Source organism: Corylus avellana, chromosome 1, assembly GCF_965113065.1.
Source record: "Corylus avellana chromosome 1, dhCorAvel1.hap1.2, whole genome shotgun sequence".
Classification (NCBI taxonomy): Eukaryota; Viridiplantae; Streptophyta; class Magnoliopsida; order Fagales; family Betulaceae; genus Corylus; species Corylus avellana.
The window spans coordinates 45,219,434-45,231,987 of NC_142490.1; the positions used below are offsets into that span (position 1 = coordinate 45,219,434).

Here is a 12,554-nt window from a genome sequence, read left to right on the forward strand (position 1 = left end):
CAGTGGATGAATTTGTTAAGGATTCTCTTTCAAATATTTTTCCTAAAAACTTGAGTCCAAATTGACGTGTTAGATCCCATCACCTTAAGCTGTTATTTAATTACAAAATAATAAATAACATTTGAAAACGTGATACTATTACTAACACATTAGAGCATTCCCAGCAGCTTCCCTGTCATATTCCCTAAGTTTAGGGAATCAAACTACTTTTTGCTTCCCTATGTCAAAATACACCACAATAGCTTCCCTTAATCATTCCCTATATCATTAAAATAATATTTTTTACTTTTTTTTTTTTTTTTCTTGAAACTCTTTTTTTTCTCTCTCTCTCTCTCTCATGTCTCCGTCTTCTTCTTCAAGCTGAGCTGTAGTTGCAGACCCACAAACGAAAATGCAGAGATTATCTTAAAAAACCATGACTTTCTTCCATGACTTTCTTCAATAAGCACCCTCACTTCCTCCTTTCCTCCAAATCAAATCAGCCCTTCAACCTCCTTCACGCAGCATCACACTCCACACACCATGAAATTCCCCAATCCCATTCCTCACTCGCAAATGGGTCTTCCCCAAACCCCACCATAATTCAATCCAAGCCGTAGAAGACCCATCGGCCAGAGCAACTGCAATCATCTATCAGATTTGCGTCTTCTCCATTGCAGGTTAGCGTTTCGTCATTTTGGCTTATTGTGGTTGGTTGTATTTGATGTTTTCGTTCCAGTCTCTAAAATTTTTGTTTCTTTCTCAGCTCAGTGTTCTTGCATTTGATTACTAGAAAATCAGAGCTCAAGCCCAAAAGAACCGAACCCAAATCCCAACTCCAATCCTACACTCTCAACTTCTCTGAGACAATCGTTTTCGAAGCAATCAGATGGCGCCACGGCGAGCTCCATCGTCGAGGCGCCGTCGACGAGTAGGATTCGGATGGGGGAGAACGGACAGTGGGTCTCGTCCGGCAGAGCTCAGGGCGGCAATTTCGTAAATTACTTGCCCAAGTCTCCGGCCGTTTGGTGAGGTGCGAGAGACAGAGAGAAAGAGAGGTGAGAGAGAAACGTGAGATGAGAGATGAGAGAGGAGAGAGAGTTTTTTTTTTCAATTTAATAATCATATGGATTGCTACAGTGGAACCCAATGTATTGGGTTCCACTGTAGCATCTGATGGTTTAAGGAACCATATAGGGAGTCTGCTGTAGGTGACTTTTTACGATTTTTTTGACATTTTCCCTAAACTTAGGGAACAGACCCCCTTATAGGGAGTCTGCTGGGAATGCTCTTATATTGAAGCGAGTTCTTGAAAAAACTTGTATTTTTCTTATTCAAAAGAAAGGAGTATACAAATTAATTTGGAGTAACTCACTTTGTATGAACTGCATAGATAAGATAGCAGACTAAGAGTATGTTCGAAATTGTGTTTAAAAAATAGAGCTTTTAAGTTAAAAAATATTTTTTGGTAAAAGCTTTATTTTTAAGCTTTTGACAAAAATGCGTTTTGACAATTTTTAAGCTTTTTAAACCTTTAAAATTAAGCGTTTTCAATTTTTTTTACCAAACATGTTATTTTTCTTTAAACAGACTTTTTGTGAATTAAACGTACTTTTAAATTTTAATCCTCTCAAACACACACCCAAACAGACTCAAGTCCTAGATAGCAATGGATAACATCATCTCACATTTCTAATGTACTTCAATATTTGTAAGAAACTCACCATCATAGGTTTGTAATTTAAACTTCAGCTGTATACTAATAATAATAATAATAATAAAATAAATGTCAAAGTCCTCAATGAGGCAATTACAAACACATTATTGTTGGTTATTATATGCTGATTTCGGAGAAGATGAGCAAACTATCGAGGGTCAACTTCAGTAACTGATGCCTCATAAAAAGACTCTAGCTCCACTGCTTTGTTCGGCTTTTCTCTACTTCGATCTAAAAATGGTGGCTGCGTAGGTGATGGTAGCGTAACAGAGTAACTGTTAAGCATGAGAACTATTGATGCCATTGTAGGTCGGTTAGCCGGATCTTCCTGAACACACAATAAGCCCATTTGGATGCACCTAGTAACCTCATTTCTTGAGCAAGAATGTCTCACTGTGGGATCCAACAACTCCATGGGTGTCCCACTCCTCCATTGTTTCCAAGCCTGCATTCATTCAAAGTATTTATTTCCCATTATTTTGTCTTTTTTTTTTTTTTTTTTTTTTCATAAAGGCAGGACAAAATTAGATTATCCGATCCATACTCACATAACTCAGCAGGTCCTCATCAAGTTCTGATTTATAGAAACAGCTATTCTTCTTCCCACTTATAATCTCTAGTAGTAAGACTCCAAAGCTAAAAACATCAGACTTTATCGAGTATCGGCCATGTATAACATATTCTGGAGGCATGTAACCACTACAAACCAATACCCCATCAGAACAACGACAACTGAACTAAAAAGATGAGAAGAAAATTATCCAAGGTTGTTCATAGTACCGTATTAGTAGAACTTAGTGTATATCAAGGTAATTGATCTCCTAGCTAGCTAGGATAATGTATTGTGAGTGTACGTATGCTAGAGTGTTGAGTCCCACATTGAGCAAAAATAATAAGAGTAGTAGTTAATACACATAAGTGGAACCAAACTTATTAGCCTAAACTTTTGGGAAGGGGTGGTGCTTAAACATGTATATTAATAATGTGTTTTTTTTGTTTTTTTGACATGTCCACACAAGAGGGGAGAGGGGAGATTCGAATTAGTAACTTCTGCTTCATAAGGCATATATGGTCCACAGCTGATTGAGCTACCCATTTGAGACTATTAATGTGTTTTTGGTGGACTACCATAACCATATATTTTTCTTTTCGATAATTCTCACATACAAAAAGATTATTAGTGTTATTGATCTAGATTATGCAAAAAGATAAAGTAAAGATAAAAACTTACTATGTTCCAACAATTTGACTTGTATTTCCTTGTGTTTGATCCACTACAAATATCCTTGCCAAGCCAAAATCTGAAATCTTTGCATTCATATTGTCATCTAACAAAATATTGCTAACTTTCAGATCACGATGGATAATTCTAATCCGAGAATCTTCGTGAAGATAAAGAATCCCTCGAGCTATTCCTCCAATAATCTTGTAACGTCTTGACCAATCTAATTGTCTTTGGTTTGCAGGATCTATTATTTTGTCAAAATTACTAAAGTTAGAATTAAAGGAACAAAATTCAAATGATTAAGGAAATATAATTTGATTCAATTTCTAAAAATAGTTTAGTCTATTATTTCTTAGAACTTCATGCTCCTTAGCAATGATTTGCAAGTTATTAATATGTATCATGTATTCTTCAACGGCAAATTATATATGCATTCATAATTTAGACATAAAAGGAAAGGTAAAAATAAAAAGAAAAGAAGTGGATGTAATGAAGTTTAGATTGGCCAAACCAAATAGAAAGTAATCAAGGCTTTTGTTGGGCACATATTCATAGATAAGTAACTTCTCATCTCCTTCCTCGCAAAATCCTAGCAGCCTCACTAGATTTCTGTGATTAAGTTTGGCTATCAATACAACCTCATTCTTGAATTCTGCTGCACCCTGTCCATATTTTTTGGATAGCCTCTTCACAGCTATTTGTTGTCCATCAGAAAGTGTACCCTGTGTTAAAATATAAATTTAATAATTAAATTCATCTCTTCCTATTAGTTTCAACTTTTGGGATAAGTAGTTAACATGCATGAGTCGCATGACAAGTTATAAGGGTAGAAATTATGAGTTTGAACTATGTCTCTATAATTCACATCCTATTTCAATTAAGTATTTCACGTATTAGACCTCCTTATTAATAAGAAATTTAAGCCGTTACGTAAGTGGGAGTATTTGAATATAAATTAAATGATTAAACTTTTGAGATAAGATGTGATTAAACACCCTTAAAATATACTTGAACCAAAGGTTAAAACGGTCTCTAGGGTGCATATGAATCTCTCTAAACTTAGCATATATACTAAATAACTCCTACCTTATAAACCATGCCAAATCCTCCTTCACCAATCTTGTTGTCATCTGAGAACTTGTCCGTGGCAGCATCAATCGTATTCAAATCAAATTGCAAGGATTCTATGGTTGTAATTTCAACTCCAGCTACATATTCAAACAGTAAATACAATAATTCTTAAAAATGAACAAAATTTTGACACCACAAAGACTTAAATAGAATTAATTAGATTTCGTGATCAAATAATTTTCTTTTTTCTTTTCATCACCATTTTCTTCGGATAAAGTGTTGAATTTCTTCCTTGCTCTCCTCTGAAGGAAGCAATAGGCAATGAAGAAAAGAACCACAGAGAAAGCAATTGGGATAACAATGGCAACAATTTTCAGCAGCGACGTTTTGCTTCCTCCTACTACAACACCTCCTGCATACAACAATATGAATCATTAACATGCTACATATTAATAAGACAGTCCATTAAAAGTAATCCTTAAATCATGAAAACAAAAAATTAAAAGTTTGATATTCTCTACCCACAATTCTCCGTCCTAAAAAGTTTGAGATTCTTTCCCTTCATAAGAATAAATAATACTTAAAAAAGAATATTAAAATGAAAAAATGAAAGTGGATCTTCCGTTAGAGGAGCCGGTGGTAGATATTTTGAAAAAGTTAGTAGTTAAAATAGGAAAACATTTTTTTTTTTTTAGTTAAAATAAAGAATAAATTTAGAGAGCCCGATGAAAATAATCTTAGTACTTACTTTGGGGGGTCTTACTATCTTATACACTTTCAAAGTATCCTCAAAATATTAGATTGAAGAAATAAGTGTAATTTCTGTGTTTTAGGAAGGAAATTAAGAAGACCGCGATGGATGGCGACGGAAAACAGGGAATGAAGGGAGGAGGGAGAGGATGGAGTCCATCCCTCCTCCTTTGAAGAGCACAGTACTGACGGTGCTGGAGGACCTCACAAGGAGGTAGGTGACCCAACTCTTCGAGAGAGCAGGTTTTTTTTTTTTTTTTTCCTCATATGAGACCTATTAATTCTGTTTGGACGTATAAGTTGTATATGATTTGGACAGCTAAATATTGATGTGTTGATCACAATCTCTTTAATTTCATACCTGGAACAAGAGGAGGAAATGCAGGCTCCGAAGCAGCTTTGGGGTTGTAAAATTTGTTCAATCCATATCTAAGAATACAACTTGGTTGCAGAATCCATCCGCCTTGTTTTCCATCACAGCACGCAGGAAGTTGCATTATGGCGCCTCGGAGACATTTATTGCAATCGGAAACAGTCAGGTCTGGCGTGCACTGCACGAGGCTGTACAGCGTCAGTGACCGCAACAGTGAACTTTTGAATTCCTCTTCCTCCGTCGCAAACTTCTTTCCCGTCGAAGAATTGGACGCAAGGGTCGCCAACGAATCCATTGTCCTGCCCAACAACTCGTTGAACCGGACTCTCTCTGCCTCTGGCATAGTCAGCGAGTCCCCGTTGTATATGCCGTGCCCTTCGTTTAGGGTGGCGAAGATCGACTCGTTGGAGTAACGTACCATGCACTCTTCGTACCATATTATAGCCCCTATCTGTAAGATGCAGCGTTGTAATATCTCTTTGGCTCCGCTGGCAACGCAGTCTTGACAGACGGTGGCGTTGACGTCGCCACGGCACAAAAAGATGCCGGAGACCACTCCGGCGGAGGCATTGAAGAACCCATTGACAAGGGTGGCGTTAGAGGAAAGAGAAGAGAGGACGAGGTCGAGATTGGATTCGTAGGTGCTGTTGGCGGTGAAGTTTGTCGCTGAGCAAACGTGAGTGTTGTAAGTGGGTGCTGCTTCATTGCCACTGCTTAGGCTAAGCAACGAAATCACCAAGAGAGACGAAAGGAATACAAGAAATTTGAAAGAAGGCATTTTTGGGCAGTTAATCACTCTCTCTAATCTCTTCCAATATTCCATGTTTGTTTGTTTCATCAATGAGATGTATATATATATATATATATATATATATATAGATATATATATATATATATATATATATATATATGATGCAATTGGGGCCTTTTGACTATGACCAACAAAAGCAGCTTTTATTATTTGTATTTTTATTAGTTTTACTCATCAATTGGGGCCTTTTGACTATGACCAACAAAAGCAGCTTTTATTATTTGACTTTTTACTAGTTTTACATGAGTACTAAGAACATTTTACGGTAAACCTTTAGCACGTACATAAGTGACATTGTAAACTTCTAAAACGTGAAAACCTAACATTGACACCTTTTAAAATTTAAAGGTACAAATATAAAAGTGTCTGAATCTCAGGGAGTAATAAGTGACGTTAGATTCCTAAATTACTATCAATTTAATACATGGAGTTCTAATTTGAACAATCTGTCTCTTAGATTTATAAAGTATGACAAATTAAATTAAGTATTATATTATAGCTAATCAATTAAATGGCTGCATCTACATGAGTTCTACTATATTAGCATAATGTTTAAATTAAAATAATTCGGATGGATGGAAATTTAGTAATATTTTCGAATGGGTAGGAGTAATAATTCAATTAGAAATTAATATTTAATATGACAGAATTCAAGCCATGCATTATTTATCCTATGCTCATGAAAAAGGGATTGAGTTGGACGGTATAGAATTGGCTGTACGTACCCTACGAAATTTAATATCAACGACTCACTTGTTTCCAACCATTAATACAACAAACAATAAACCAATTGAACCGTTGTAACGTGTTGACAAAGATTTTCCAATTTTCTCAAAAATGTGAAGAGACCCAAACTCGATCGGTCATGCTCATTTGTTCTTTATCGTGTGTTTTGGTTTTCTAAAGCATATGGAAAAAGTAGATGAAAATAATGTGTGCAACTACTTGGAAGCTTGGAAATGGCTTTGGCTTCACATTTAATAGAATTGATGCCAACCATTTTGATCAAGGTCTTCCTTTTGCATTTACTACGTATGGACTATCAAGCATTAGTTAGTGTTGTAGTATATTGGAGGATATGATTTGATATTATAATTGATTATAATTAAATCAAATTAAATTTGAATACATTCAATTATGATTTGATTCCATCTCTCATACCATTTTGTATTCTCTCTGGCCACCTCCTTATAAATTTTGATGATTTGTATTGTAAAATCAATCAAGTGAATAAGAGTATAATTAACTTTAATAGATGTGGATGTAGCTTATAGACCAAACCTTATTTATTCTGCTATTTATTCAAATGTCATTTGATGTAATTATAATTTGTAAGTTCTTGTTGTTGGCTAATTTGTGATCAAAACGGATGTTTCAAAGCACCAAGACACATCTCAAATGCAAGCAAATTTTCATCCTAAATGCAAGGCTGTCCGTACAGGTTGCTAGGCTGTCCGAACAGCATTTCCAGCATGCTCTTTCTACCTCAACGCAAGGCTATCCGGACAGCACTTCTAGCAAGCCCCTTTTGCTTGCTTGCAAGGCCATGTCCGGATAGGCATTAACCCTATTCGAACACCTCGTATGTTTTACACCAAAAATGTGATTTTAAGTGTCGGTGTGAAAAATATAGTGAAACAAAAATCAAAAGATCATGTTCCATATGGAATTTATTTCACTGTGTCAAATTTGTACAAAATTTTTTTTTAAAGAGGAATGTATTGGATGAGAGTGGCTAGGCCCTATGATAAGGTTTGAATGTTGATTTGATTTTCTTGTCAAAACCTTATGTTGGTGAAACTTTCTCCTCATTTTGTAAGCTGGTAGTTTTTTTCTCATTGGATGGCTTACACACACCCAACACACAAGCATGGGTTGAATGAAACATTTTTCTTTGCTTAGGTTAAGCAATATGAGTTTCTTGTTATTTCTAGTTTCATGTATATTTTGCATATTTGGAGCATGTTTAGGATATTTATTATGAAATATATAAGTCGTTGATGTGTGGATCATATGTGTTCATTTGACTTTTGAGGGGGAGAAACCTGTTTTTTTCTTTCCAATTTCTTGTTGATAAATGAGTCATACATTAAGGGGGAGTTTATATTGATGTGCCACCACGATTCGCATTAAACTTCATGCATTTTTTCATTTAAATGTGATCATGAGTTTTTCTTGTATTATTAATGTTTCACATATGTCTTGATGTATCTTGTGAAGTGTTTCAGGAAACATGAAGGCATTTTGTCATTCTGTGACAAAAAGGGGGAGTAATGATGGAGAGATGATGGGATGTCTTGGCATATTGGTTTTGTCACCGAATTGTCAAAGGGAGAGTTTGTTAGTATTTTTGTTGGCTTAATTCAATTCCAATATGCAGAGGCTACTGTCTATGGGCTTAAACATTGATATAGAATGCTCAAAATCCAATCTTGACCGTTCACAATGAGGATTCACATGTCATGAACATCCATACAAAGTTTCAGCTTAATCGGACCACAAACGCTCATCGATTGGAGCTGTTGATCAAGGCCGGACAACATTTTCAAAATGCAGGTTTCACCCATTGCATGCTCTGTCAAGACAACAGTTTCAAAAACTCAGTTTCTGTCCTTCGCAAGGTTCTGTCCGGATAGTCCACTAACTTGTCCAGACAACCCGTAAGTTTTACATACAAAACGCTCATTTTAAGTGTGTCGGTGTCTAGGGTTTTGTCATGCGACATATATACATCTCATTTAAGAGAGAGATGCACGAAATCAGAGGCTAGGTTTCGTGAAGCTGAGGTTAGAGAGAAAATCTGTGTAAGCCTAACTATTCCTCTAGGAGGATTTTTGTTAGTTTCATTGTGCTTTGATTTAGAACTCTATCAGAAGGGTTCGGTAAAGGAGAATCACGTTGAAGAAGATTGGGGTCTTTTTACTATGACCAACAAAAGCAACTTTTATTATTTGCTTCTAGGTCGAGAAAGAATTTTTTTTTTTTTTTTTTTTTTTTTTTTTTTTTTTAAATAAGAATAATTTTGTATTTTTATTAGTTTTTCAGAAGTATGAGGAACATTTCACGTGCGTATCGTTCGATTTAACGATAAACCTTAACGACATGAGTGACATTGTAAACTTCTAAAATATGAAAACCTAACATTATTGATACTTTTTAAAATTTAAAAATACGATTGCAAAAGTGTCTGAATCTCACGGAGTAATAAGTGAAGTTAGATTTATAAAGTATCAATATAATACTTGCAGTTCTAATTTGAACAATCTGTCTCTTAGATTTATAAAGTATGACAAATTAAGTATTATATTATTTTAACTTCTCTCATAAAAAAATGATTTTATCAACTATTGCATGTGCTGAAACTATGACCGTTTGAAGCAAAATGAAATAAAGAAAGAATAAAGGAATAATATTCAATGATAGAAAAAGAATATTTAAATGAGATAATAAAAGTAATAAATTTAAATATTGAGCTGAATGTGGGTGTTTTAAAAGAGTGGGAGCTAAATTAATAGATAAAGGTGATATTTTTATCTAAATTTAGCCAAAAAATTGCTGAGCCAAAGAATGCTCTTTCCAACCATTAATACAACAAAGAATAAACCAATTGAACCGTCAACCGTTGTAACGTGTGGACAAAGGTTTTCCAATTTTCTAAAACACGTGAAGAGACATTTTCTAAAGCATCATGTGACAAAGATTTGGGTAATGCTTATTTTTCTTTTCCGTGTGTTTTGGTTGCTAAAGCTTGTGGAAAAAGTAGATGAAATTAATGCGTGCAACGACTTGGAAGTTTGAAAATGGCTTTGGCTTCACATTTTATAGAATTGAAGGCAACCGTTTTGATCAAGGTCTTCTTTGTGCATTTACTACCTATAGACTATCAAGCATTAGTCAAAACATTAGTTAGTGTTAGGATATATTGTGGGAAATGATTTGATATTATAATTGATAATAATTAAATTAAATTAGATTTGAATACATTCGATTCTGATTTGATTTCATCTCTCATATCATTTTGTATTCTCTCTACCTCCTTTTATCATTTTTTTTTTTTTTTTTGGAAATGCTATATGCTCTTTTAGTGTTTTTCTTGTGTCCTCCTAATCTTAGGCAAAAATTATTTTATAAAAACCATATCCACCAAAAATTAAATTAAATTATTTTGTAAAATAATATCTACATAGGACCATGATGATACAAGAAAAACACTAAGAAAGAACCTACCATTCCTAATTTTCTTTATTCTGCTTTTTTTTCAAATTTGATTTGATTTAATTAATTATAAGCAATTACCAAATCAAATCATATCCCACGATGTACTCTATCATGACTTGACCCTGAGATTTTTGAATAAGTATTAGTTGCAACTTGTCCGAATAGATGTGATAGTCTAAGATGTTTAACATTCCCAATTTTCTTTATTCCGCTATTTTTTCAAATTTGATTTGATTTAATTATAAGCAATTACAATATCAAATCATATCCCACGATATAGTCTATTCTGACTTGACCCTGAGATTTTTGAATAAGTATGAGTTGCAACTTGTCCGAATAGACATGATAGTCTAAGATGTTCCGTCACCTCTAACTAGTGGATTTTTGAATGACTCTCTTGCAATTGCTTGCTTGAATTAGCTGCAATTTTAAGAGCATTTCGTAAGAGTTTATTTCTTTTATGTACGGACAATCAATATTTTTCTCTTATAAAGAGGGAAAAAAAAAATCAAAAAATGCATGGAAATCCGAATAAATCACCCAAAAGAGAAAAAAAAAATCACATAAAACATTCAAATGAATTAAAATAAAAGATCTATTATATTTCAATACAAATAAAACCCATATAATTTTGAACATTCAAAATGAATTCAGAGCAAAATAAACAAAACATTTTTTTAATATATATAAAATAAAACAAAATCTTCAGATTAACGAAATAAAAAATTATAAATAATAAAAAAAAAAGCAATAAGTAAAAAGTAAAACAAAAAGTTACATCCACATGGGATTAACATGCGTTGTAATCTCAATTAGAAATTTATGTATTCATAATATATGCTCTATTGGTTGTTAGAGCAGTTGTAATAAATAAATCGAAAATAAATTCAATAAGCTAGATAACACATGATTCCTAAAGATGATATTCTAGTAATTATAAATATTATTTGTATAAATATTTAAAATTATAAATAATACTACATTTCATAACCTTGTCGGATGGAACTCATCTTTTTCGTAACATATCTCAAAAATTGTTTAGAGTATAGAGTATTTTCATTAAGGTATTCACAATTTTGGTTGTTTAAACTACAATCAAAATGAAAAACCAAAAAAACAGAAAAACAAAAAAAACCGATGAGAGAGAAGCACCTTAACGAATCTGAAAAATGAAAAGAATCCAACAAATCACAAAAGAGAGAAATCGAAGAGAGGGAGGGGAGGGAGAAGCACCATAAGAAATCTGAGTGAAGGGAGAAGATACTGACGTTTAATGTAAAAAACTACACAAACAGTTAATTGAAAATTGGTCATTCATATCTGACGGATGCCCTTTTTTTTCCGTTTGCCCAATAAGAAAGATGGTGGCATCCTTATAATCACATTCTAATGTGGTGTATAAAATCTAAACAAATAATCTCAAATTAAGTATTCCTTCTAGAGAGAATGAGAATCACAATGCAAAGTATCATTTTGTACGGTGTAGAAACAATTTAAATTGCAAAAAATAAAGAACAGTAAATGAAATTATTGACAATTAAAGAACCCGAAGGATGGTGTCACTTTATTGATCGACATTCTCGATCTTCTCCTCCTTTCCTTGAATGGCACTGCACAAACAAAATTTCTGAACACCAATTAAACATAAATAAAATAATCAATAATGACAATGACAATGATGATGATTTCAATGATATTTATCCTTTTATGAGAAATATCCGGCAAAGAATGTCACTGAATCTGCCATAAAGTTCAATTTTCTCAAATAACAAATGACAAAAACTGATATACGAATGCCAAAATCCATGAAATTGTAAATTAACAACATAATTCAGTAACGGATAGTGACAACGACACTATTAAAAGAGTTGCAGAGAATAGTTAAATTAACTATTTTCACTACCAAAAATAGTTAATTTGGTAATTAGCACAATTGTCTTTCTTTTTGTTTTTTTTTTTTTTTTATGCATTCCACCGTTCACTGAATTCTCAAAGCCTATGTCTAACTACCGTAACCAAGATGCAACATAGCACAGCTATGGCGTTCAGAAATGGCGCTAAGAGCATAATGGGTGAGAAGAAAAAGAAAAGGGAGAGAGGCGAGGCTTGCGTGTGTGAGAGAAAAGAAAAAGAAGAGGGAGAGAGAGAGGAGGAAAAGAGAAGGAAAGAGAAAAATGAGAGAGTATTTTTTTTATTCAGTCATCTTAACAAAAAATGGTGGAAATTTAAAACGATGTTATGTTGTTTTGAAAGTTTGCACAGGATGGAATTGTGAAAATGGTTATGCACATGATTTATTTTGAAAAGAGACATGTGGTAGATATATGTAATTTTATTAGATATTAGATACATGGGGATAAATAATGTTTGATGGCAGTTGAGATTGAGAAAGATGACAATTTTAAAAAAA

The 12,554-nt window shown here is 33.6% G+C and overlaps 1 protein-coding gene across 11 annotated transcripts; it reads right to left on the bottom strand.

The window, feature by feature from the left end:
* Window positions 1-1,815: 1,815 nt before the first annotated feature.
* On the bottom strand, window positions 1,816-7,391 carry LOC132172038 (cysteine-rich receptor-like protein kinase 10). 11 transcript variants are annotated; one of them, XM_088516124.1, is made up of 8 exons: window positions 7,370-7,391; window positions 5,104-5,874; window positions 4,252-4,392; window positions 4,008-4,123; window positions 3,433-3,643; window positions 2,928-3,165; window positions 2,245-2,395; window positions 1,816-2,141 (listed from the first exon to the last, which is right to left on the bottom strand). In XM_088516124.1, exons 1-8 carry the CDS (start codon window positions 7,389-7,391, stop codon window positions 1,845-1,847), a joined length of 1,947 nt encoding a protein of 648 aa, XP_088372250.1. In that variant the 3' UTR covers window positions 1,816-1,844. The 11 variants fall into 11 exon arrangements, with proteins under 11 accessions (XP_088372250.1, XP_088372239.1, XP_088372233.1 ...); XM_088516113.1 differs by lacking the exon at window positions 7,370-7,391 and adding an exon at window positions 4,737-4,758 and having other exon boundaries at window positions 4,008-4,129; window positions 4,252-4,401; window positions 5,111-5,893; XM_088516107.1 differs by lacking the exon at window positions 7,370-7,391 and adding an exon at window positions 4,737-4,750 and having other exon boundaries at window positions 4,008-4,129; window positions 4,252-4,401; window positions 5,085-5,893.
* Window positions 7,392-12,554: the final 5,163 nt, after the last annotated feature.